The sequence below is a fragment of the Protopterus annectens genome, chromosome 1.part1 (assembly GCF_019279795.1).
Source record: "Protopterus annectens isolate FY-2018-M chromosome 1.part1, PAN1.0, whole genome shotgun sequence".
NCBI lineage: Eukaryota > Metazoa > Chordata > Ceratodontiformes > Protopteridae > Protopterus > Protopterus annectens.
Genome location: NC_056726.1, coordinates 1,323,758,293 through 1,323,783,834, shown reverse-complemented (window position 1 = coordinate 1,323,783,834; position 25,542 = coordinate 1,323,758,293). Strand labels below are relative to the sequence as shown.

Below are 25,542 nucleotides of genomic sequence, written 5' to 3'. Positions count from 1 at the left end.
GTGCATTTATTTAATTCTGTCAAGCTCTTCCTCTTACAATAATGACCAGGCTGCATGGCCTGCTTTTTCCTCCCAGATAAGGAGGACTGAGTTACTTTGTATACGTGGTTAACCACATGCCCAGCTTTGACTTCTGTTCCGCCTGATGGAGCACATATTAAAGGGGGGTGCAGTGGCTAACCACAGCGGGTTTCTGTATGAGTAATATACATTAAGTGGAGCACTTTAAATAGCATTGCACTAGATAATGGAAACTAAACAAAATGTATCCAGTGTTTCTAGAACTGCATGTTTAGCATTACTGAGCCTACGAACAGAAAAAAGTTAACTGTATATCCTAATTAGAATGCAGATATAAGATGAAAGATAACTGAGAAGATGCAGGCCAAAACATGATTTTAAATAGTGAAGAAGGCGATTACATTATGCATGGTCAAAACCCACTTAATGACATACTTCTAAACTTAATTTTTATAGGAATCTAGGAAAATACAGTGAAAGGTTTAACTAAAGCAGACAAAGAAATTAAGAAATACGCTTGGAAAATATGTACATTTCTCACTGTAGTTCACTATCACTGTGTCATCCTCTGCATTATTTTTTCTAAGTATAACATAGTTAATTCATGACACTGACTTAAAAAAAAACGTTTTCTTCACTCCCCAAAGCTGACCATCAGCCGTCAGGGAATCTACTGCTTGATCATTGGATTTACCTAAAACACTTTAACTTCCTCAGGCTCAACCTATGCTACAGCCAGTACAAATGAGGAGATCATGGGTGCTGTTATATTGCCATACTGCTGTTAAGAGTATGCCCTGACTCCTATCACCCTTGCAACAACCTTGCAAGCTCTTCAGTTGCTATCTATGGCAGCTGCACTTCCATGCACTTGCACACCTCCTGTTTAAGTGGCCTGCCACTTATGTAGCACGAAGCACACCTGGGTCGTTATGCTGCTTACTATGGTAATTCTAGACAGAATCCCTCCTCTCAGGATGGACAAGCTAATGTCAGCCACTCACTTCTGTCCTCCCCCCGTGGCACCTTAAGTATCCATGCCACTAATCGAACTTAGGTTGTCTGAGGTACACTAAGGGCTTTATCCCTCTGTGCTATGAGGCTACTTTAAAACTATTTGTTTTCCTGTTATAAACCTACTAATTTATATACATTTGTTCTTTGTTGCTGTTATCATCCAAGCAAACCAAGTAAGATTTGTCATACTCACAGTGTCTTTTGACTTTTTAGGTTATGTACAAAGACAGATTTTGTTAAGCAGGCCCAACTTCTGCAGTCATTCTTTCATTAAGAGGGGGGTATTCCCAAAGCACAGCAAACAGAGTATGCAATTGAAATCTGCAAAATGCCCTATAAGCATGAGCTCCACATGGAGGATACTTCTTCTTCTTTCAGCTTTTCCCAGTTAGGGGTCACCACAGCGGATCACCTGTCTGCTCATGATTGGCAGTAGAGTTTTTCTAGTGTCAAGTTGCTAGCCCAGCACCCAACCTTCCACGAAAGGCACACACATGCATGCACTCATGCCTAAGGCCAATTTAGAGTGTCCAATCCTCCTACAGCATGTCTTTGGGATGTGGGAGGAAACCGGAGCACCCAGAGGAAACACACGCGACCACAAGGAGGACATGCAGACTCCGCACAGAAGGCACCCCAGCCGAGGATCGAACCGGCAAACCTCTTGCTGTGAGGTGACAACGCTAACTGCTGCACCGCTGTGGCCACCCAACATGGAGGATACTTCGACCCAGGCAAATAGCTTTCCAGTAGTACTCCCATCCAATCACAACATTATTTTTCTTTCTTCAGAGGTCCATCAGTGTTATCTTTCCTGTTTTATAATTTGGCTCTAATACCAGTACTTCATTTTGCAACTTACTACTACCTATTATCATTCCCCACTGATCACATTGGCTGGAACACTCCTGGTGAAAAGTAGTCTGAAGACCTTGAGCAGTTTCTTAAAGCTTTGTACCAACTGTGCAACAGAACTCATTATTATAACTGCAAGTTTATTTCTATCATTAGTCTAGCAAAGTTAGAGGCTCAACAAAGGCCTTTCAGATCATAAAGGGGTTAAATGTTCTAGTATTCATGTAATATCTTCTTCTTCTCCTTTCAGCTTTTCCACAGAAGATGCACACATACAGAAACTCTCAAACCTAGGGCCAATTTAGAATGCACAATCCAACTACAGGATGTCTTTGTGGAAGGAAACAGGAGGACTCAGAGGAAACCTACATGACCATAGGCAGGACATGCAGACTCTGCACGGTGGGCGCCCAACCCGTGAATCGAACCGGAGAACCTCTTCCTGTGAGGCAGCAACACTAACTGCTGCACCACTGTGGCCACCCCTATAGTATTCATAAAATGTGATAAATATTGGTATCCAGTTCAGGAACCATTGCCAGGAAACTGGAAATGCTGACACAGACAAACTCAATGTATCCTGTTTTAACACCTGTGCTCTCTGTCAATAACCTCACTGTTCTACAGAATTTATGTTATGATGCTGTCCAAGATAAATACCCAAAGCACACCATGAACCCCCTTCCCCCTTTTTCTACATGCCATACTTGCCACTTCTCTCAAACAGTGCCACTCTCCTCCCTTCCTGTGTGCCATAGGAACTGTTGCCACTTCTCTCAAACAGTGCCACTCTCCTCCCTTCCTGTGTGTCATAGAAACTGTTGCCACTTCTCTCAAACAGTGCCACTCTCCTCCCTTCCTGTGTGTCATAGTAACTGTTGCCACTTCTCTCAAACAGTGCCACTCTCCTCCCTTCCTGTGTGTCATAGGAACTGTTGCCACTTCTCTCAAACAGTGCCACTCTCCTCCCTTCCTGTGTGTCATAGGAACTGTTGCCACTTCTCTCAAACAGTGCCACTCTCCTCCCTTCCTGTGTGTCATAGGAACTGTTGCCACTTCTCTCAAACAGTGCCACTCTCCTCCCTTCCTGTGTCATAGGAACTGTTGCCACTTCTCTCAAACAGTGCCACTCTCCTCCCTTCCTGTGTGCCATAGGAACTGTTGCCACTTCTCTCAAACAGTGCCACTCTCCTCCCTTCCTGTGTGTCATAGGAACTGTTGCCACTTCTCTCAAACAGTGCCACTCTCCTCCCTTCCTGTGTGTCATAGGAACTGTTGCCACCTCTCTCAAACAGTGCCACTCTCCTCCCTTCCTGTGTGTCATAGGAACTGTTGCCACATCTCTCAAACAGTGCCACTCTCCTCCCTTCCTGTGTGTCATAGGAACTGTTGCCACTTCTCTCAAACAGTGCCACTCTCCTCCCTTCCTGTGTGTCATAGGAACTGTTTCCACTTCTCTCAAACAGTGCCACTCTCCTCCCTTCCTGTATGTCATAGGAACTGTTGCCACTTCTCTCAAACAGTGCCACTCTCCTCCCTTCCTGTGTGTCATAGGAACTGTTGCCACTTCTCTCAAACAGTGCCACTCTCCTCCCTTCCTGTGTGTCATAGGAACTGTTGCCACTTCTCTCAAACAGTGCCACTCTCCTTCCTTCCTGTGTGTCATATGAACTGTTGCCACTTCTCTCAAACAGTGCCACTCTCCTCCCTTCCGCGACAGTCATGCCTGACTCTTGCAGGCCTTTTCTCATACACTTTAACCTTCTCTTGGTTGAAGTCCTTGTTTCCTCTTGCCTTCCTCCAGTCTCTTCCAAATCTTCTGCACCGTATCACATTTCCTTTCCTGCATATGTACCCAAATGGACCTCTGTAATCTGTTCTCTTGGACTTTTTCTGCAAATGGAGCTACTTTGGCTTCTGCTTTGATGTCCTCATTTCTTCATCTATGTTAGCCCCTGCAAGCTGCTTCTCCTTTCCCAGTGGTTGAGTTACCATAGTAACAATTGCATGGGGACATGGGGGAAGTGGGTTTGACATAATGGTTAAATTATTTGGATCATAAGAACAAGGTACAGGATTTGATTCTAGGCATTCTTGGCATTTTAAAACCCACTCCACCTGGCAATGGGCAAATACCACTGCCTTTCTTCAAGCAGTCCCTACCCAGGCCATCCTACAGGCAGCCATGGAGCTCAGTGCACACCTTTACAAAGTACTGTAACTATGCAATGTATCCAGGTCTGGAGCAGGTTTCACTACTGACCTCCTGGAAAATCTTATTTCCTAGGGTCATACAGATGACCTACAACCCACCTGTTGGCCCAGGGATCAGTACTATAACACTGACTATAAGAAACATAGTACAGAGGTGTCCTCCTTACCTTAATTGCAGATATTTGAGAAGATCACTGTTGCAGTACATACTCCCACCCTCTAACTCATCTCTATCTCCTGATCACTCCCCCCTGCTGTATATAGTCCTCTTGTTTCTGTCAGCTCCTCTCGGCCTCCTATAATTTCCTCTTCCTCACTCATATTTAGACAACTGCAGAGGACATGCTGTCATAGAGCTCAGACTGCTTGTTCACTGCTTAGAAAGACCTGATAATGGCACCAACATATGTCCTTCATGGTCCTGATGAAGTCCCGCTTGTTACTGGGGATGAAAGCACTTAACCAGGATTCATTTTTATCGAAGAAAATGTATCATTCATTACATTTTGCTTTTTTCACTACTTTACTGCTTTTGTGGACTAAGGTGTCTGTGTTTTCCCTCTGTGGATTACCTTAGTCATTTTTTTTTGCCCAGTCCTTTTGGTTCTTGTTTGAAGACAAGTCTAGCTTGTTTACCCTCTGTGAAAGCCACCAGTAATTTCTCTGCACTATTAGTATTTGTTTTGTCCTGCCTAGATAGCACCTGAACTGCCTGTGCATATCCAGGGAGAGGTGGACTTGCTCTGCCCTGTTCTGTGGATTGGAGAAGAAAACTGGTAAGTGGATAGGCTGGTTTAAAGTAAGTTCTGATACCATTTTATGCATAATCGATGGGTTTGTTCTGGTGGTTACCATATCCATTTGAAAGACAGTGAAAGGATGTTTACACATGAGGTTTGCATTTCTGAGATCCCTCTTGCTGATGTGCCAGCAATAAGGAAAGTGGTCTTTCAAGTGAGCATCTTTAGATTTAAATTTCAATCCCATCTTTTAAATTTCAATCCCAGGTAGATTCATAGGTTCATAGGTTCATACTAGGCTATCTGCCCTAGGGCATTTATAAGCCTAGCCTGAGTGTGTGTGGCTTTCGCCACCCCTTGGAATGAGAATACTATGCCCATTTAGGGTTTAGTTTACTGTGCCTCTGTTTAGTAGTGACACAGAGATGACCCCCGGGGTAAACCTACGATCTCCCATCCACTCATCAAGATTTCTCTTGAAGAGAGTCAGTGATGGGCTCTGCCTAACATGGACTGGGATTCTGTTCCAGAGTGTAGGGAGCCTCTGGGTTATGAATCTGTCCCTCCAGCACGTCCTATTTATTTCTGTGTTGAGGTTCAAATCTCTTGCTCTTGTAGCTCTGATGGATTTGGATTTTCTGAGGTGGAGCATGTCTATTAATTCCGGATTGGACATGGCCTTGTACGTCAGACATAGATCGCCTCTGAGTAGGTGGTATGCGACTGAATAGAGCTGGAGTTTCTTCAGCCGGGCAGCGTATGACATATGTTTGAGACCCTTGATCCTCTTGGTGAGGTACTTTTGGGGTCTGTCTAACTGCTGCAGGTGTCGGGTAAGGTACATCCCAAATGGGGCATTGTACTCAATTATGGGCCTGATAAGGGAAGAGTACAGGGGCACAATGACCTCTCTTGATCTAGATGTGAATCCTTTCATGATAAGGTGGGTAATATAGAAGGTCTTCCTAACCACCTTGGCAACGTGAGTGTCAAATGAGAGGTTACTGTCAACTTGGGTCCCTAGGTCCCTGATTACTTCTTCCATACTTAATGGATTACCACCTATGTGGTAATTTGTGGGTACTTTGTTTTTCCCAAAGGGTATGACTATACATTTTTTGGCGTTCAGTTTAAGGCCATGGCTCTGGCACCAGTCATCCATTTCTATGAGGCCTTTCTGAAGGATGCTTGTGTCCGCTGGAGTATCAATTATGGCGCCCAGTTTGCAGTCATCTGCGAACTTTGTTAGCCACAATCCTCCTATGTTTGCTTGCACCTCGGAAAAATAAATGCCGAACAAGAGGGGTCCCAGGACCGAGCCCTTGGGACACCGCTTGTGACTGGCTTAGAGTCTGACATGGCTCCAGCAATTCTGACCTTGTGGGTTCTGTCCTTGAGCCAGTTTGCAACCTATCTTATGACATATGGGTTTACATTTAAGCTGATGAGCTTGTCTATGATGCCCAAGTGGGGTATTGTGTCGAAGGCTTTTGCAAGATCAAGGTAGGCTGTGTGAACTGCCTTACCCTCATCAATGGCCTTAGTGACTGTTTCAAAAAAGTCGACCAGGTTCAAAAGGCAGGATCTACCCTTGACAAAGCCGAATTGGGTAGGATCCAGTGTCTGTAGGTCCCCAATGTCTTTGTTTATGAGTTCCATAATGATCCTCTCCATAGCTTTGCAGACCAGGCTCGTCAAGCTTATGGGGCAGTAATTTCCAGGGTCCGTAGAAGCACCTCCTTTGTGGAGTGGGACCACTGTTGCTGTACGCCATTCTTTGGGTACGTATCCTGTAGTAAGGCTAAGGTTAAACAACAGCCTTATGTGCGGGTTTAGTTCCTCTTGGAGTTCATGTAGCACGCAACCCGGGACACCGTCTGGTCCCATTGATGCTGTGTTTTTAGCTTTGGAGAGGGCGGCTCTCACCTGGGCATCTGAGATGTCAGGGAGGCTACACTCTACTGGGATAGATATTTCTCCTTTTGGGGGCGAGGGGGGAGAGAAATTTGCACTGAACCGGTCTGCCAGTATGTTGGCAATGTCTGTGGGTTCAGTGTATTTTTTGTCATTTTGAACTAACTCTGAGCATATCTGGGAGTTTCCACCCAGGTTTCTAACATAACTAAAGAAGGCCTTGTGATTGCCTTTAGTGTCTTTTGCGATTTTTCTCTCGAAGTTGGCCTTGGATGATTTTATGAGTGATCGTAGTTTTTTGCTAGTACTGATCAGAGATGCCTTCCCTTTTGGGGATTTTGCTCTGTCATGTAGTAGCTTCCTCCTCCTGTTGTAAAGCTTGTTTATGGCTGGGGTCCACCAGACAGGATGCCTGCCTTTGGGGGAATGGGTCTTGGTTTTATTTGGGATTGCATGATCCATGCATTCTTGAAGGTGTCCGTAGAAAGCGTTAATAAAGGATTCAGCGGTGTGGGCTGTAGTTTTCACTGGCCCAGGGGCCTTGAAGGATACCACTTCAGTCTTAAGAAGTTTGAAGTCAGCTTTTGAGAATTTCTTCACTGTGGTCTTTTGTGCTGGGGGTGGGGGCGGGATGTGGATTTCCAGTGAGATTAATTTATGGTCTGATCTCACCAATGAGGGGTATACTTACGGTGTGGAGCATTGTGTCCCCATGTTTGTGATGATCAGGTCTAGTATATTATCTCCTCTTGTGGGAGTGGTGACTAGTTGTTCCATCGCATTTGAGTTTATGAATTCTAGGAACCTTTGGGCTAGGGTGTTGGGGCTTGAGTAATGCTCCCAGTCTATGTTTGGGTAGTTGAAGTCTCCCAATATGATGGTATTTGGAGAGACATTCATACTCTCCAGTGTCTTCAGGAAGGCTGAGTGGGGTTCCTGAGTTTGAGAGGGTGGTCTGTAGCATGCTACAAACTGTAGGGCAGTTTTGCCTACGGTTAGTTGCACCTGGATGGTCTCCAATGCTTTGTGCATTGCCACTAACCTGGAGGTGTGGGTATCTTTGATGAATATGGATACTCCCCCTCCTTTTGTGGTTCGGTCCAGGTTTTGAGACCGAAAAGCATGATATGAGATATAACCTGGTAGTGCTGGGGTGCTCTCAGGAGCCTTGAACCAGGTTTCAGTCACTGCACAGACATCGATGTTCTCCATACTGAGGAGGACTTCGAGAGTGTGCATCTTGAGGTTTAGACTTCTGGCGTTGAGCAGCATTACCCTTAGTTTTTTTCCACTTGTGTTATCTAGGGAGGTGGGTTTGTCTTTTAGCCTTGCCTAAAAAAGGCACTATGGGGGTGGCAAGAGCCTTGGCCAATATCCGGAAGCCCAGGGGTGACAGGTGCAAGCCGTCCCTTGCAAAGCAGTGTGGCTTGTCAAGCATGTCATCCCAAGAAGACAGACATTGGATCCCATTAGAATGACACCAGTAATTGAGCCAATTGTTAAAGCTGATCATTTTGTCTTTGTACTGTGGCATCATTCTTGGTGAGGGTAAGATGCTGCTCAGGGTCAGGGTCATACCGGCCTGGGCTACATAATCAGAGAGCTCCTCTATGTCTCTTTTCATGTAGTCCAGGCAGGTACGTCTCAGGTCATTCACACCGGCATGGACAATGACTGAGTCATATTTGTACTTGCTTTGGAGTGACCTGAGTGCTTGTGTTATGTGGCAGATTCTAGCGCCTGACAGGCAGCTTACTGTAACCTTTTCCTTGTTCAGTCTGGTGAGCGGGACGTCAGTGTGTCTGACTATGGAGTCACCTATTACAAGTGTATCAGGCATGTTGTTTGGCCTTAAGGGCTGTGACTGTTTACATATATACTGAAGGTATAGGATTCCTTCTGGGTGGTCCCAAGTGAACTACCCCTTTTAGGAAAAGTTTCATGTGGGAGTTTGTGAAGACAGGTGGAGCACTGTGCAGGTAAGTTGAGACAGCAGATGCACATACTTTAATACTGGAGTAGGAAAGTCCCTGCCTACACAGGCCTGACAGGTACTCCTAGACTGAGTTGATGTCTGCCTCAGAAGGGCTGATGATCTTGATGAGACATCGGATGGAAAATCTCTTCAATTTTCCCAGGTATGATTTTCCATTATTGTGTTTCCTTGCTAACTTTAGAATGGAAAGTATGTCCTTGGGATAGAAGGCATTCCTTAGTGTCAAAACACAATCCTCCAGGCTGTTAACTGGAGTGTGGCTAGGTGAGGATGAAATACAGATCTCTTGTCTAGGCTGAGGAGTGCTACTTCTTGTGCTAGGGTGCTGAATCTGCCCTCACTGAGAATCATGAGAAGGGACAATTAGTGTTGCCTTGGCCAGAAGGAGGCCACTAAGATCATGCTGGGAATATCTACCCTGAATATTGTCAGTAACCGGGGAATCAGAGACAAGGGATGGAATGCATACAGGAGCAAGTTTTCCATGCGAAAGGGAAAGCATCCATTCACCAAGTTCCTCTCTGTTGAAATTTGGAGCAGAACTTCAGTAGTTGTCTTAGGTTCATAGGTTCATAGGTAGGTACTAGGCTATCTGCCTGAAGGCATTTATAAGCCTAGCCAGAGTGTGTCAGCTTTTGCTTCCCCATTGATTAACTAACTGAGCTTCTGTCAAGAAGAGCCAATGAAGTGATCCCAGGGGAGTATTTTCTGTTACCCATCCACTCGTCAAGGTTTCTCTTGAAGAGTGATAGTGAGGGGCTCTGCCTAATGTAGTTAGGAATTTTGTTCCAAAGCATGGGAAGTCTCTGTGACAGGAGTCTATCCCTGCAGCATTTTCTATGTATTGTTATGGTGAGGTTTAGCTCACTAGAGCGAGTGGCTTGCAGTGACTTGGATTTCTTTAGGTGGAGCATATCCATCATTTCTGAGTTGGACATGGCTTTGTAAGTCAGGCAGTGATCACTTCTGAGTAAGTGATATGCTACTGAGTACAGCCAGAGTTTTTCCAGTCGGGCTGCATAGGACATATGTTTGAGGCCAGTAATCGTCTTGGTGAGGTACTTTTGTGGTCTTTCCAGCTGTTGGAAGTGTCTTGTGAGGTCCATCCCAAATGTGGCATTGGACTCTATGATGGGTCTGATGAGTGACAAGTAGAGGGGCACTATAACCTCTTTATTTCTAGATGCGAACCCTTTAATAATTAGATGGGCTATATAGAAGGATTTCCTAACTACTTTGGCAATATGATTGTCAAAGGAGAGATTACTATCTACCTGGGTCCCCAGATCTCTTAGTACCTCTTCTGTATTAAGGGGGCTACCACCTATGTGGTAATTCATGGGTGTTTTGTTTTTCCCAAACGGGATGACTATGCATTTTTTGGCATTTAGCTTGAGACCATGACTTTGACACCAGGTGTCTGTCTCAGTAAGGCCCTTTTGGAGAATGTCCGTGTCAGCCGGAGAGTCAATTATGGCTCCCAGTTTGCAGTTATTGGTGAACTTGGTTAGCCATAGTCCTCCTGTGTTTGCCTGTACTTCTGAGAAGTATATGCCGAACAGTAGGGGTCCCAGGACCAAGCCTTGTGGGACACCACTTGTGACTGGTTTAGAGTTGGACCTGGAGCCCACTATTCTTACTGTGTGAGTTCTGTCTCTAAGAGAGTTGGCAACCCTTCTCATGATGTAGGGGTTTATGTTCAGGCTGGTGAGTTTTGCTATAATTCCCGAGTGGGGAATGGTGTCAAAAACCTTGGCGAGGTCAAGGTAGGCTGTGTGAACCACCCTCCCCTCATCTATGGCCTTGGTGACTGTCTCAAAGAAGTCAACAAGGTTTAGTAGGCATGATCTGCCCTTAACAAAGCCAAACTGGGTTGAGTCAAGTGTTTGGAGGTCCCAATATCTTTGTTAATGAGTTACATGATGATGCGCTCGATAGCCTTGCAGACCAGGCTAGTCAGGCTTATGGGGCGATAGTTACCAGGGTCAGTTGTGGCCCCTCCTTTATGGAACAGAATTGTTGTGCGCCATTCTATGGGCATGTAGCCTGTGGAGAGGCTGAGGTTGAACAGTGTGTTTAGGTGGGGGGTTAGTTTGTTCTGTAGTTCGTGCAAGACGCAGCCTGGGACACCATCTGGCCCCATTGACACTGTGCTTTAGGCTTTTGAAAGGGCTGTTTTCTCCTGTGCATCTGTGATTTCTGGGACACTACACTTTTCCGGTATTGTTGTTGGCCCTTTTGGGGGTGAGAGGGGGGTGAAGTTTGCAGTGAATCTATCTGCCAGGATGTTGGCAATATCAGTAGGTTCAGTATATTTTGTGCTATTTTGCATTAGCTCAGAGCATATCTGTGAGTTGCCTCTTAGATTCTTGACATAGCTAAAGAAGGCTTTGTGGTTATCTTTTGAATCCGTGGCTATTTTTCTTTCAAAGTTAGCCTTGGATGATTTTATGAGGGACCTTAGTTTCTTACTGATACTGATCAGGGATGTCTTTCCTTCTTGGGATTTGCTTTTTTTCTGAACTAGTTTCCTCCTTTTATTGTATAGCCAGTTTATTGCAGGGGTCCACCAGACTGGTTTCCTTCTCTTAGGGGAGTGAGTCTTGGTTTTGCTAGGGATGGCATGATCCATGTATCCTTGTAGGTGCTCACAGAGTGCATTTGTAAAGGTTCCTGCATCTTGGACACTGTTATCCTTTAGTGTGGGGGCTGTGAAGCGTACCACCTCTGTCTTAAGTAAGGTGAAGTTTGCTATAGAAAAGTTTTTCACTGTGGTTTCCTTGGTTGGGGGAGGTGATGTGGTGTGGACATCCAGAGTGATTAGTTTATGGTCTGATCTAACCAGTGACGGGTTGACCTCTGGTGCGGAACACCTGTCACCCATGTTGATGATGACCAGGTCCAATATGTTTTCACCTCTAGTAGGGGAGTTTACCAGCTGATCCAGGGCATTTGAGTCGATAAATTCCAGGAAGCGCTGGACCTGAGAGTTTGCACTTGAGTAGTTTTCCCAGTTAACGGTAGGGTAATTGAAATTGCCTAATATCAGGGTGTTCAGTAGGACCTTCATGTTTTCCAGTGTCTCCAGAAAGGCAGAGTGGTGGTCCTGGGTCATGGAGGGTGATCTGTAGTAGGCCACAATTTGCATTGCAGATTTGCCCGATATTAGTTGCACATGGATGATCTCAGAGGTATCATGCTGCTCCACTACCCTGGAGGTGTAGGTATCCCTGATGAATATGGATACACTCCCTCCTTTTATGTTTCGGTCCATGTTCTGTGGCCGAAATGTGTGGTATGAGTTGTAGCCCGGTAGTGCTGGGGTGTTCTGAGGAGCCTTGAACCAGGTTTCAGTTACTGCACAGATGTCAACGTTCTCCATTACTGAGGAGTGCTTCGAGTGCGTGCATTTTGAAATTTAAACTCCTGGCGTTGAGTAGCATAACCCTCATTTTTTTTATTTGTGCTGTTTTCGGAGGTGGGTTTGACTTTTGAGCCTTGCCTAAAAAAGGCACTATGGGGCAGCAAGAGCCTTGGCCAGTATTCGAAAGCCTAGGGGTGACAGGTGCAAGTCATCTCTTACAAAGCAACGACCCTTGTCGAGCATGTCATCCCAGGCTGACAGACACTGGATCCCCTTTGAATGACACCAGAAGCTTAGCCAATTGTTGAAATTGATCATTTTTTCTTTATACTGCGGTATCATTCTTGGTGAGGGCAGGATGCTACTCAGTGTCAGGGTCATACCCGCCTGGGCTACATGATCAAAGAGCTCTTCCATGTCTCTTTTCATGTAGTCCAGGGAGGTACGTCTCAGGTCATTCACACCAACATGAACAATGACAGAGTCATATTTGTACTTGTTCTGGAGTGACCTGAGTGCTTGTGTTATGTGGTGGATTCTGGCTCCCGACAGGCAGCTAACAGTAACCTTCTCCTTGTCCAGCCTAGTGAGTGGGACATCAGTGTGCCTGACTATAGAGTCTCCTACCTATTACTAGTGTGTTAGGTATGCTATTTCACCTTAAGGGCTGTGATTGTGCAGCACACTGATTTTGTGTTTTATGTGTTGTCTGTTTTGTGACAGAGGTGCAGGTTTTTTTGGGTGTCTGCTTTGGAGGTCTCTGATGCTTTTGCAGGTTTTTATTTAGAGCCTCCGAGTATGATTTTGTGTATTTATGTGTATTTTTTGCCAGTGCTGGTTTAGTCTGTTGGTCTGGTCTGTTCCACTGAGAGATAAGCAAGTCTGTTTAGGGGATTCTCCACTGCAGATGTATGTCTACGAATACCTCACTCTTCAGCATCCATTCATTGGGGTCCAGAAGATCCTTGCTTAGAGAATCTGTCAGGGTATACGTCTGACCCGAAATATAAGATGCTATGGCAATTAGCCCTAATTCTTGAGCCAGCATCCAAATCTTCCTTGTGAGGCTGCACAAAGGGTAGGTCAGGGTACCACCTTGCTTGTTTATGTAGCACATCACTGTGGTGTTGTCTGTTCAAATCTGCAAGGTCCTTGGGCTCAAATTCTTCCAAAATGCCTTTATGGCCAGGTAGACTGCTAGCAGTTCCTTCTCATTTATTTGCAGTTTTCTCTGCTGTGGTGTCCAGATGCCCAGCACTTTCAGGGTACCTACATGCCCCCCCAAAAAAAAACTCTATCTGAATTTTTTGTAGTAATGGTCTTGTCTGCTTCTGGTAAAGAAAAACCTGCTCCTAGGTTCTACAGTATTGTGTTCTTCTATAATAAAAGCTCCTTCTTCAGGCAGCCAGGGGTTGAAAATGCTGTTCCCAAGCATTTTCTAGGAACAACTGAAGTTTCCTCATGTGTAACTTTGCAAGTGGGATCATGAGACTGCAAGATGACATGTAACCCAAAAGCCTCAGAAATTCCATTTCTATGATGTGTTGTTTTTGAAAAATGCTGGTCAAGTAGTTTGTCAGGAAAGATAGATTGTCCCGGGGAAGGGAGGGAGGCTTTCTGTTGGGCCAAATCTAAAAAGCCTTTCAGAAAGACGATCTTCATTTGAGGAAGACTTTGTGACTTTTGAAGATTTTAAAGTGAGATCTACCTTTTGAGAGTACAAGATGTCTACAGTCCCTGCTGTAGATTTTCCCTGAATGAGACAGTCTTCTAAATAGGGGTAAATATTAGCTCCCATAGTTCTGTAATGTGCTATCAGAGGAACTACACATTTTTTGAAACCTCTGGGAGCAGTGGGCAGCCCAAATGGCAAAGTACAAAATTAGAATTGAGAGCCTGTTGCTACAACCCTTAAGTATTTTCTGGGGCTGTCTGCTATAGGGACAAGCATCTATTAGGGCTAGAGTGACCATAAAGGCATCTTGGAAGATCATGAGGAGCAATTTTTGTAAAGTATGCATTCTGAACTTTGGAATATTGAGAAACGTGTTTAGTTGAAAGGTCCAAGATGGGCCTCCTGGTGCCCCCCTTTCTGGGAAATAGAAAGATCCTCAAGTAGAAGCCTTTTCCATCCTGACCTGGAGGAGCAGGCTGAATGGATCCTTGGTGAAGTAGTTCCCTGAGGATAGGTGGTGAGAGAATTCTTGTTCTTTTGGTGGCTTTGGAATGCCCTGGAAGGATGGGATTTCTCTGAAGTGGATGCAGTATCCCATTTCTGTGATGCTGAGGACCCAATGGTCATTGGTGAAGGTTTTCCATTGATTTAAGAAGAAGAATTTTCCAAAAAGAGGTTTTAAGGGTAGTGTGGGTAGGGTATGTGAGGCTGGGGTTGTTGGGGTGGGTTGGTAGGGGTATGGGAGGGTGGAGTTGAATATAGTCACAGTTGGTCTGTGCTGGGTGGGCTCTTTGGAACTCTCAGCTCTGTTTCATTGTTCAGTTTGTCACCTCCTGGTTTGCCTGGGTCTCTTGCCTTGGGGAGGCTTCCTCTTGTCTTATCTAGGGGGAAAGGCCAAAGTTTTGAGGGGTAATTCCTACTGTACCTCGGTATCAGAGACAGATACAATTTCTTCATAGTTTTTTATTTGCTTTCCTTTCTTATCCAGCTTCTCAAAAACCTGTTCAACTGGAAGTCCAAAAAGGAACTTTTTGTGTAGTGAAACATCCAGTAGTTCAGCCTTAACCTAGTCTAACAAGTTTAGAGGGCGTATTCCCGCTGTACCTTGGCATCAGAGACAGATACAATTTCTTCATAGTTGTTATTTGCTTTCCTTTCTTATCCAGCTTCTCAAAAATGTATTTAACTTGGGGTCCTAAAAGGAATTCTTTGTCTAGTGAAACATCCAGTAATTCAGCCATGCATATCTGTGGATGACAGGGTCTGTAGCAGTTGCGCTGCATAATGCATCTAAGGCATCCTCGCCACACTTTAGGGAGTGTCAGGAGACTTGTAAAACTTGTCTGCTGTGTACTAATTTTCCTTTACTAAAATTCTATGCACAACAGAGTCCACCTTTGCTAGAATTTTGTCCTTGAGAGATTCCAGGTACTTTAGCATATGGAAGCTTTTTTCTCTAACCTAATAGCCTATTTGGCCTGTCATTAGGTAAGGTATGTCTAGTTGGCTCCTTAGGTACACCTTTTGTGAAGTCAATACTTAGTGTTCAGCCATGGGATTTTTGTAAGGGTGCTTTTGAGATTCAACCACTCTTTAAAACCTGTCTGGTTTCCTAGGAGCAGGTGGTAAAGAATCAGGATGTAAACCAATGTCTTCATAGACAACATCCCATACCATGTGTACAGGAGGGATAGTCAGTGGTCTTGGAGAAGACAAATTTAGCAGTTCTCTGTAATGGGCATGAGCGTGTGAGAACTGTTTACTTTCCCAATTGAATCCTCATTCTATGAAGGATAACCTTGAAAGAGGGGGAGAAAAGAGGGTGTCATCTGAGTCTGAATCCAGATAAGTTTGTGGTGGCAGGTGCCCAGAGTAGAAAAACTCTTCCTCATCAGAGGAATCTGAATCTTCCTGAAAAGCCACCTTTCTGCTTCCTTTGAATGGGGAGGTTTCAGAAGCAGAAATGTGGGAGTGCTCCCTGGATTTCTTGAAAGCCATGAATTCCTGTGCTGTTTTTATGAGATCTTGGCCTTTGGCCTGAGAAGAAGTGGCTGAAGTTGAGGTGAAGAAAAGCAAGTGGCATGCTTTGGTTTGTCTGTTTAGAAGGGATGACATGCAGTTGCAGTCGTCCAACCATGACTTTGGTTAAGGTTTCAGAAGCTGAGGTAGACCCACAACCCAAACACTGGAAGCTGAGGCCTGCTGTGTGGCCTCAGACCTGATTGATGTCCGTGTTGTGGTAAGTGGTAACTAAGTAAGCCAGAAACCATGGCAGTCTCCCATATGGATACGCCAGAGAGTTTGTTTCTAGTACTTGCTGGACCAGGATGATGTATAGGTGTCTTATCTAGGTCATCAGCCAAATTAAGGACTAGAGATGGAGCTTTCGAGGAAACATTAGAGTCCTTGATCTTTTTTTCTTTCCATTTCTTCAGAATGATGCTAGCAGAAACTGGTGTTTATGAAGATCCGGTGATAGCAGTGGAATGCAATGCCAGATGGGAAACCAAAGATAATGACTCCATATGGGTGACTAATATCTTGGTGCTACATTTGAGGGTTTTGTCATGGAATTTTGCAGTCAGGACGATTAGCGATGCTATTCTGAGGTCCCAAGTAGAACAGACGAAACCACTGAAAATCTTTATGCGGGATTTGCTTCCCACACTTCAAGCAATTACTGACCTTCTTAAACATTAAATTAATAGAGGAAAATCCCCAACAGAGTAGTTATCTGACTGGAAGAAGAAGACATTCTGGAAAAATGAACCGATCGATGGACTGTGAGCATTCTGAATACATGTGAAACTCATCAAACTGCACAGCTACAAAGAACACCCTTCTTTTACCCTGAGATCAAGGTGTCAGTTATCAGAAGCCTGTCAGCTGGGGATGATGCAAATATTCTGCAAATTGGGCTGGTCATAGGCTTCTGCACAGCAGGAAGACCCAAGAATTAGTACTGCAACTTTGACTACAAAGAACATCCATGTTTTCCTAGCATGCTTCTGTTTTCACATCTGACTGTTTTTTATGCCTAACTACCTCTCCTATATGGATACTTATCAAAGGTGAAAGACCCCATAATGTGAATGCCAGTTCTTTGAAAATTAAAGAACAATCCTGGGAGAAACAGCATATTCCAAAACTTGATGTCACACTTTGTTTTGTAAATGAGATACTTCTTCACCCACGACTTAGGGGTTGCACTGCTGACACCACTCGTATTTACGAGACACTTCTTCACTCCCAATGTGGGGATTGCACCCCTGACACCACTCGTATTTACATTACTGACTCCTAGATTGGTGTACGTTGTAGAAGCAGAATGTCAGAATTAGTATCTACCCCCCCATTCACATAATGATAACTTTTTCTATATCATTTTTTTGAGATCTTTTTGCCCCCATGCCTGTCAACTATCAAGACTCTCCACAAAAGCTGTGGAACTTTTCCAAAGCTGGTTGGTAGAATGCAAAATGCATTCATATGGGTCCCTCTGCTCCTGTCTGAAACTGAGGACCATAAAAAAGTCCTCTCAGACCTCTCACAGTTGATGCTTAAAAAAGCAAAGAAAAAAAAAGAAAAATAATGTCCTCAAGGTAAACAAAAAGATATTTTATATATATATATATATATATATATATATATATATATATATATATATATATATAATAACTATTGTATTAACAGCTTTGTTAAACTTGCTACAGATCACTGACTGCATCTTGCTCATTAATACAGTTCCTATCACATAAGGAAATAAATCTACACTATTATTAGAATGACTGATAGTTAAGCTAAAACTAAAATACTTTGGTCACATAATGCAAAGAAAGAATTGACTAGAAAAAATATTGATGCTAGGAAAGATTGAGGACAAAAAAGATATGGCAGCAGAGGCTAAGGTCGATGGACAGCTTTACTAAAGAAATGAATGTGAATTGCAAGAATTCAAAGCAATTTTTGATAGTCAGAACTGGTTTGCTAAACTCCTTAAGGTAATAAAGTGTCAGTTTCAACTAAATGACTAAAACAACTACATACATACAAATAATGACCATCACTTAAGTAGCTAATGGCTTGAGTTCAGGGTATCCATGCCTTCACCCCACCCTTTCTATTCCCTTGCTCTCCCTAATCAGATATGACCCATTCATTCCCTTGGAAGACATTTAGGGTGAAGAAAGACATGTCTGGAGGTGATACAGACTTGACTGACAGTGTGTTTGATTTACTTTCATGGAGGTCATTAACTGCTTTGTTCCTATTTGTTTGACATCATTTAGTGTCTCATGACCCTATCTGTCCACCCTGTCATTAATGCAAAATACCCTTTTCAGTTTGTTATGGCTTACTCTTACACTAGCCATTCAACCATCCATATGTGTGTCAGTTACACCTCATATACTATGGAATGCCATTGATAGGTTGTCAGATGACATATCCTGGTTGCTGTCATATGTCAGTGTGCAGTATTACCTCCAGGTTTAAGTATTGAATGTACATTCCTTTTGAAATGGTAAGGTGAGGCCTATATGGCATACTCTCCTCAGTGCTATGCAGGCCATCCTTCAGTAGGTCATATCTGCCACATGCTGCAAAGCTTCACCAGGCTGGGCACTACATCTTCAGGTGGTTGTTTCTGTCTAACTTTACTATCTCTTGCAGTTGTACTCTTTGCCACTCACAGACAGTGCCAATGCCCTGCATCCTGGTGATTATTTAACTGTGATGCACTGTTGGCATTTGTTATGCACATCTTTTGTAGCACATTGTATCAGAACTCTATACTGACATTAGTTTGCTGTTGTATGCTTAAATGCATTTTACACCTCCTTGGTCTGTATTGCCAACTAGTATGGAACACTTTATTGATAATTGGTTTGGATTTGTCTTTCTGTTTATAGTTGTCTTCTTTTCAGTCTTTATTATTTCCTTATTGTTTTGTTTCTTCCCATTTACATTCATATTTTGTACAGTGTCATGCATAGCAATGGATGTGGTCATACCTCTCAACCTGAAAACATTAAAAATCTGGATAAAGGCCCATGAAAAATAGGTACAAATCTGTATGCTGATTAACATAAAATGTGCATACATAATTATATAACCCACCCACTGCAATGGAATTGTGGGATACCATCTTTCAAACACAAATTGAATAAGCAACCAAAATATGGCCACAGACTCAGTCCCCAGACCCTGTAGTAAATAGTAACCATTTTTTTACATGTGTAGCAATGATGTTCACTGGGGAGGGAGAAGATGATGAATGTTAGGATTTTGTTTTTGTTGACTTCCAGTATGTGGGTTTTGTGGTAAACGTAGGGCATTTAATGGTAAATCTTTGCAAAAGAATGTTATAGTTTGCTAGGACCTCCAAAAGTCATTCGCCATGGCCTACTGATCAGTGGCGTAGCTAGAGATTGTGCCCCCTGGCTGGGGCTGTCATTGAGTTTGCCACCCTTCCCCCCCCTCACAAAACCATGGTTGAATGGGGCCCCCTTTTACACAGCCCTCCCCCTTGCAGCCATTCTCTTGTCACATTACTTGGCTATTTGCCCCCATTTACCATAAGCACTGTAATGTGCATACTGCTTTACTTCTAAAATGATTATCTGAATTTCATTTAAAAGTTTTATTTTACATTTTATAGCACAAACACTAATAGAGATCTGCTAATCAAAGCAATACATTCTCACAATGAAAATAGACTTGGCATTAACACTTCCCTGCCCTTGAAACCCACATTCAAAGAAAATGCATTTGGCCAGTGGTGGATAAAGATTACCTTTAGCCTGTTTTCAAATCATAGGCCCATTGTACACAAAACATACATGTGTTCTTTGATACACCTTCCTGACTGTATTAAATTATATTCCTTGTATAATACAGCACACTTCTTAGAGCACATGTTAAATTTATTGTTTTAAACATTTTTCCAGTAAGCAATGAAATAAAATGCTTGAAGCAATAATGACAAAACTGCCCAATTCAGAACATTTCCATCATAAGTCTACTCAAACTTTTACAATCCACCGATATCAGTAAATATACACAATGTAAAAGTCATCTAAATAATTCCACATTAAAGAGATCTGAAACTAATGAAGAGATTGCTTGCTGCTAGCAAACAACTTTATATTTCATTATTTAATCTACAAATAAAGGGACTGTTGCCCTTGAGAAATAAATTACCTATGTTGCATTAAAAAACAATAAGCTAGTAATATTGCAAAAAGGAATGGATAGCTAACAGATAACAGGTTCATAGTTACTCGGTATCTCCGCCAAATAGGACATTCTCAGGAATGCAGCATCCACTCCTTTCAAAAGTACAGTATCAGCAATCAGCCTGAGTAGAACCCACAGGCTTCTGAATCAAAACCAAGCATTCTACCTGTTGTGCTACTAACAACACAAACCAACTTGGCATAAGCAGCACTAAACTTCTCTCCCCCTGAAGAACTATTCACCAAAAGAAAATCTGGAAAAAGCCAAAATTTATTGGGGGTAGGGGACAAAAGGCCCAAAACCAGTGACACATTTTAAACATTGCTTGTAAAATCTTAGAAAAGTTGCTAGAATAAAATGTTTTGTGTTACCAATACCATACATTTCCTGAAATATAGGAAGACTGAAACTTAAATGGCTAGGCCGCTATACTTTGTAAGGTTTCTCAAGAATCTGAACAGGATCAGCATAGTTCATAAATACATTAGAGGAAAAAAAGATGTCCCAGAAGAAGGGACACAACACAAAGATTGAAAGAGATTAGCTCAAAAAGAAATGTGAGAAAGTGATTTGACTAGTGTTCAGAAAACAATAAGGAATATTCAATAGTTCAGCAACAGAAAAGTACAGAATAAAGTGCATAATGTGAGATGTTTAAGTAAAGAAAAAGCCTATAAGAAAATTCACACCTTAAGTTATACAAGGTAATTAAGAATTATGAAATTCACCTTGATTTTTCTAAAATCAGAACTGAGGAAAGAAAGTGATTTTTCATAAATTATGGAGAGAAGGACACATTTTCTGAAGAGGAGAAGAGTGTAGATTTAATTTCTTTGCACAAATAAATCAACTCAAAAACAAAATTCAGTGTCAGATAAATGTTCAAAATTATGAAAAATAATGAATAAAAAGAATGCAAACCAAATAAATCAAGACAGATGTTAGGCACTATGTATATCTTTCTATATTTAGTTGCATAGAACATCTTAACATTGCAGCTGTAAAAAAAAAAGAAAGAAAGAAAAGAAAAAAATAGAAAATTTAAAGCTAGTAGGACAAAGGACCCAAGGCAACAAGGATTCCTAACAGCAGCCTTATCCTAGAGAAACTTAAACAGAACTGAAGTACTAGATCCCAAAGGAAGTATGGGTATGGATTACTTGGACTTTAGCAAGGTATTTGACTTGGTACTAAGCAGTGAAGAAAACATTCATAATACTTGGAATGGCCTCTTGTGTGCTAGGAAAGTCAAAACACTGTCTAGGCAAAAGAGCCAGTGGGCCATAGTAAATGGAGTCCAGTCAGACTGAAGGACGATAACCAGTCAAGCAGTATAAGAGTCATCATTGGAGGTGGTCCTCCGCAATGTCTTTACAAGTAGCATTGCACAATGTCTGAAAGAAAGTCTTTGCTTTGCTGATGACACAAAGTCATACAAAAAGCTGATACAAAAGTGCAGAAAGCATGACAGAAGTAGTAAGACTGGAGGAATGATTTGAAATACAACTTAGGTTCAGTGCAAAATAATACATCTAGACATCAGAAACCCAGAAAAGGAGCACAGCAACAACAAATGAGAATAAGGACTTGCAACTTTCATCTCAGATGACATAGCATACAACAGTATGTATATGTCAGGGAATAATAAGGAAAAATGAATGCTGTGATGGACTGGAAAATAAACAAGTAAGTAGAAAACAAAACAATATTTTATATCTGTATTTATCACTGTGAAAACCATACCTGGCACTTAAAGAAATATGAGCTGTTCCTACCACATCACCTCACACACAAAAACTTTAATGCAGCCGAGAGTCATTTGTTCAAAGGTAAATATGAGCTGTTCCCATTCCTACCACTTACAGAAATATATACCGTTCCTACCACTTCACCACATCTCTCAATAGTCAAGCTCAAGAGTTCTGAACAAAGCTGACAAAACCAGGGAGCATTTAAAAAGTTAATAAAACAGCAGGTCATGCATCACAATGCATTTACTGAACAGAGTGGCAGAGAAAAAAGTAAGAGGCAATCTTGTGTATGTTATGTAAATTCAGGGACAGTTGAGAGGTACGTTAACAGCAGCTGATGAAGAAATACTGCACCGCATTCTTAAGTGTTAAGGAAATCTTAACGTTGAAGCTGTGTGCAACACTATGCTCAGTAAGACAGATTATTAATATTTAAAAAAAATGCTAAATACAATTAAGAAAACCACCTCGAGTTTCTACTCTTGACATTTCCACTGTTGTTGCTGAATGTACGTGCAGTTTAATGACACAACTTTACAAGCTAAAGATATGCCGTCAACATTTTATCACCATGCTTTGAGTGGCAAAGCAACCAATGATCAACATTACACGTATTAAAGAGTAAAGTCATGCGTCTGTGTGTATCAGTTTCATGTTTCAGAAATCAGAGACAAACTGGAAATGTAATCAAGATGAAAGACTAAAACTCCGGAACACTTTAAATATTTTTATTTAAATAATAGGCTTGGCATTTATATGAATTTTCTGATTTTAATTAAAAAGTCTGGATTTATATGAGATTATTTATTCACGGGCCACATGGGGTGCTTGGAAAATGTGTTACAGGTTCATATCTCTATCATCCATTATAGGCATAAAATATTTTTCTAATAATTTGCCTACTGTAAATGTAACTCTCAGCATGTACGTTACACACATAAAAACCTTAATGCAGCCGAGCCCAATTGGTTCATTCAAAGGTAAACTTTGAGAACTTTGGGAAAGGTAAACAAATGCAACATAAACTGGGAGCACTTAGGGAAAGGTAAACAAATACAATGCATACACTCTTAGTGAAAGGTAAAAAAACGCTTATGGACTATGCCTAGGAGGGAGCACAAGGTGCAGCCGTTCCACTTATGGAAATAAATGCAGCTGTATGCCTGCTGTACAGACACTCTTAGGGAAAGGTAAACAAAAAATGCAGCCATTCCACTTATGGAAAAACATATGCCTAAAACTTAATGCAGCCATTCCACTATACTTGCTGTTCCGTAATTCCATTTCACTATGCTTGCTTGCTGCTTATCCAAAGGTAACTTAAAAGAGTGCAAAACTGGACCAGTCTGAAAGTTAAATTAAATTATGGCATTCTGACAGGTTGTCTGTCAGCTGATGCCATTGCACGCCCTGCACGTGATGATGTCATCAACAAATTTCTCAAAAAAAAAAACTTTTAAAAAAAGCGGGAAATTCAGAAATTAAAGGGGCCACTCAGGAATTTGTGGCACTCCAATATTTTGTCCTCAAAACTGGTATTTACCAAGGAATTCAGTAAGGTTGAGAGGTATGGATGCGGTAGTAGAGCAACCGTCACAGCATGCTCCTACCTCACCATCAACTGCTGGTCCCCAGTGTTCTCCAGACTCATAAACTGAATTGCTCATTAGTGCCATCTGATGCTCTGGCTGTGATGAGGGATGTAGGCTCTCCATCAGTGTGCATCAGCAGGGCATCCCACTGAGTCATACTCCATGAGGTGGAAGACCTGGTGACTGTCTTGTGGACCAGTGGTTGAACACCTGGCAGCCTGGGGCACCTTCTTGTGCAACTGTAAGACTCACACAGTTTCCTGGTCCGGATCAATAGGCCACCATTTTCTGTGTCAGCAAACAGGACAGTCACAGAGGTGTCTAGTTTAAGGTTGGGTACTGCACTGTGTAGAGTTGCAGTCAGGCATCACCCCACTATCTCCACAGAACTTGCTGGAGACACAGATTCATATCCCAAAGGCTACCTCATCTAAGGAATAAACTTCCCATCCTCATAAAACAAAGCCTGTCCTTTACTTTCTTCAAAAAGTATTTGGATAAATGGATGGGGGACTGTACATTCACTCCTGCTGTACTGACCATGTCCCTTATGGAAAGGCAGTTTTGTAAAATGACTAAGGGCTCCAACATCCAAAGACCCACTACCCTGGTACTTCCCCATCCGAAATCTGGGGAACTAAGACATAATTTTGTTATATCTTGGGTATTATTGGCTAGTCTTGTAAAGGCTCTTGGGCCATTAGCCTAGTAATCATCTATGAACCTGTGAACATCATGGTGTTCCCTTTCCTTGTGTCTCATTTTCCTCTGTACTTAATAGCCCAGTCCTCCTGTCACTAACAGTCTTCGTTCTGTCTGTCTGTTTGTCTGTCTGCCTGTTTGTGTCCCACCTTTGTCATCCTCCATTTGAATCAGCAACTGCCCTGGTAGTCTATGTCATTTGGCCACCTGTGCCACAGACCCTCTACTCTTTTTCTTACCCATACCTTCCCAATGCTACCATCCCCTCCCACAAAAAATGTACCCTTTGCTCCCCACAACTTGCTTCTTTTCCTTTCCTCTTGCTCTTCTCTGTGCTCCTTTGCTTGCTCTTCCTCCCTTCTTTCTGTCCTGTACCCCTATTTCCTTTGTATTTATAATATCACCATAGCAGGGAATTTACTGTGTATCCCTTATATGGGCTGTCAGCTGTGCATGAAGCAGTGCATCACTGAGCATGTGAACGTGCATCATCATCATCATGCATATTCTACATGCATATTATTATGCCCCTGTGAGTACATGACCCACATGGCACTGTCCAGGTCACTGGGCAACCTGTTATCTTGTCACCAGGAAACTGTACTAAGCATCACCAGAATTACTGCATAACTTATCATTATTATGCCACACTGCACTGCTTTGACTATACTACATGCCAAAATCCCAACTTGTGCATGTGCGTGTGTGTGTGTGTGTGTGTGTGTGTGTGTGTGTGTGTATGTGTGCTTGCATGTGTACATGTACATCTATCAAAGATGTGTGTCTATGTGCATATGTGCGCGTGTGCGCGTACATGTATCTTTCAAAAAGTAGATATTTATGGTGTGTGTGTGTGTGTGTGTGTGTGTGTGTGTGTGTGTGTGTGTGTGTGTGTGTGTGTGTGTCTCTGTCCATATGTTTGTGTTTTTTGTTTGCAAAAATGCCAGACAGAGTGTGCTTTATAGTGGAAGTTATAGTGAAATAATGGACTGCCAAGGGTGTTGACCCTGCTTCTCCAATGATGGAATGTCCTTTATGGCACGATGAAGCCCATACTAAAACTGGTCTTTGTGTTTGTGGCTGTTAATATTTTTTGTATGTTTTTGCTTGTTTTGATAAAAAACATCCATTTAATGAAATGTGGTAAATTTTGTTCTGCCTATGGTTATACCACTTCTTTAGTTATAGCTACAGGGTGTAAGACAAGTCAAAATTGTAAATAATGAAATAAGGGGCCCAATTCAGAAAACTTTTCCACATCATGCTACATGAATTTGATTGAAAAGAAGCCATATGCAGGAATGGTGCAAGACAGGAATTCAAGCTATTTGACAGGCTAGTCCGAATAATGTGGTTGGCTGTGTTATACGCTAATGGCTGCATAATGAAGTTTTGCATATGATAATGATGCAAAACAAGATAAAGAAATCATTCAGAAACATCTAAATGCCACTCAGTGATGTT

General features: G+C 42.5%; 1 protein-coding gene across 1 annotated transcript; it reads right to left on the bottom strand.

Annotated features, from left to right (window-relative positions):
• Positions 1 to 2,954: 2,954 nt before the first annotated feature.
• On the bottom strand, positions 2,955 to 3,617 carry LOC122816232 (stress protein DDR48-like). Its single transcript, XM_044088977.1, has one exon. It carries the CDS (start codon positions 3,615 to 3,617, stop codon positions 2,955 to 2,957), a length of 663 nt encoding a protein of 220 aa, XP_043944912.1.
• Positions 3,618 to 25,542: the final 21,925 nt, after the last annotated feature.

Coding starts and splice junctions, on each gene's coding strand:
- LOC122816232 (XM_044088977.1), bottom strand. CDS start 3,617: ATGACTGTCGCGGAAGGGAGGAGAGTGGCACTGTTTGAGAGAAGTGGC.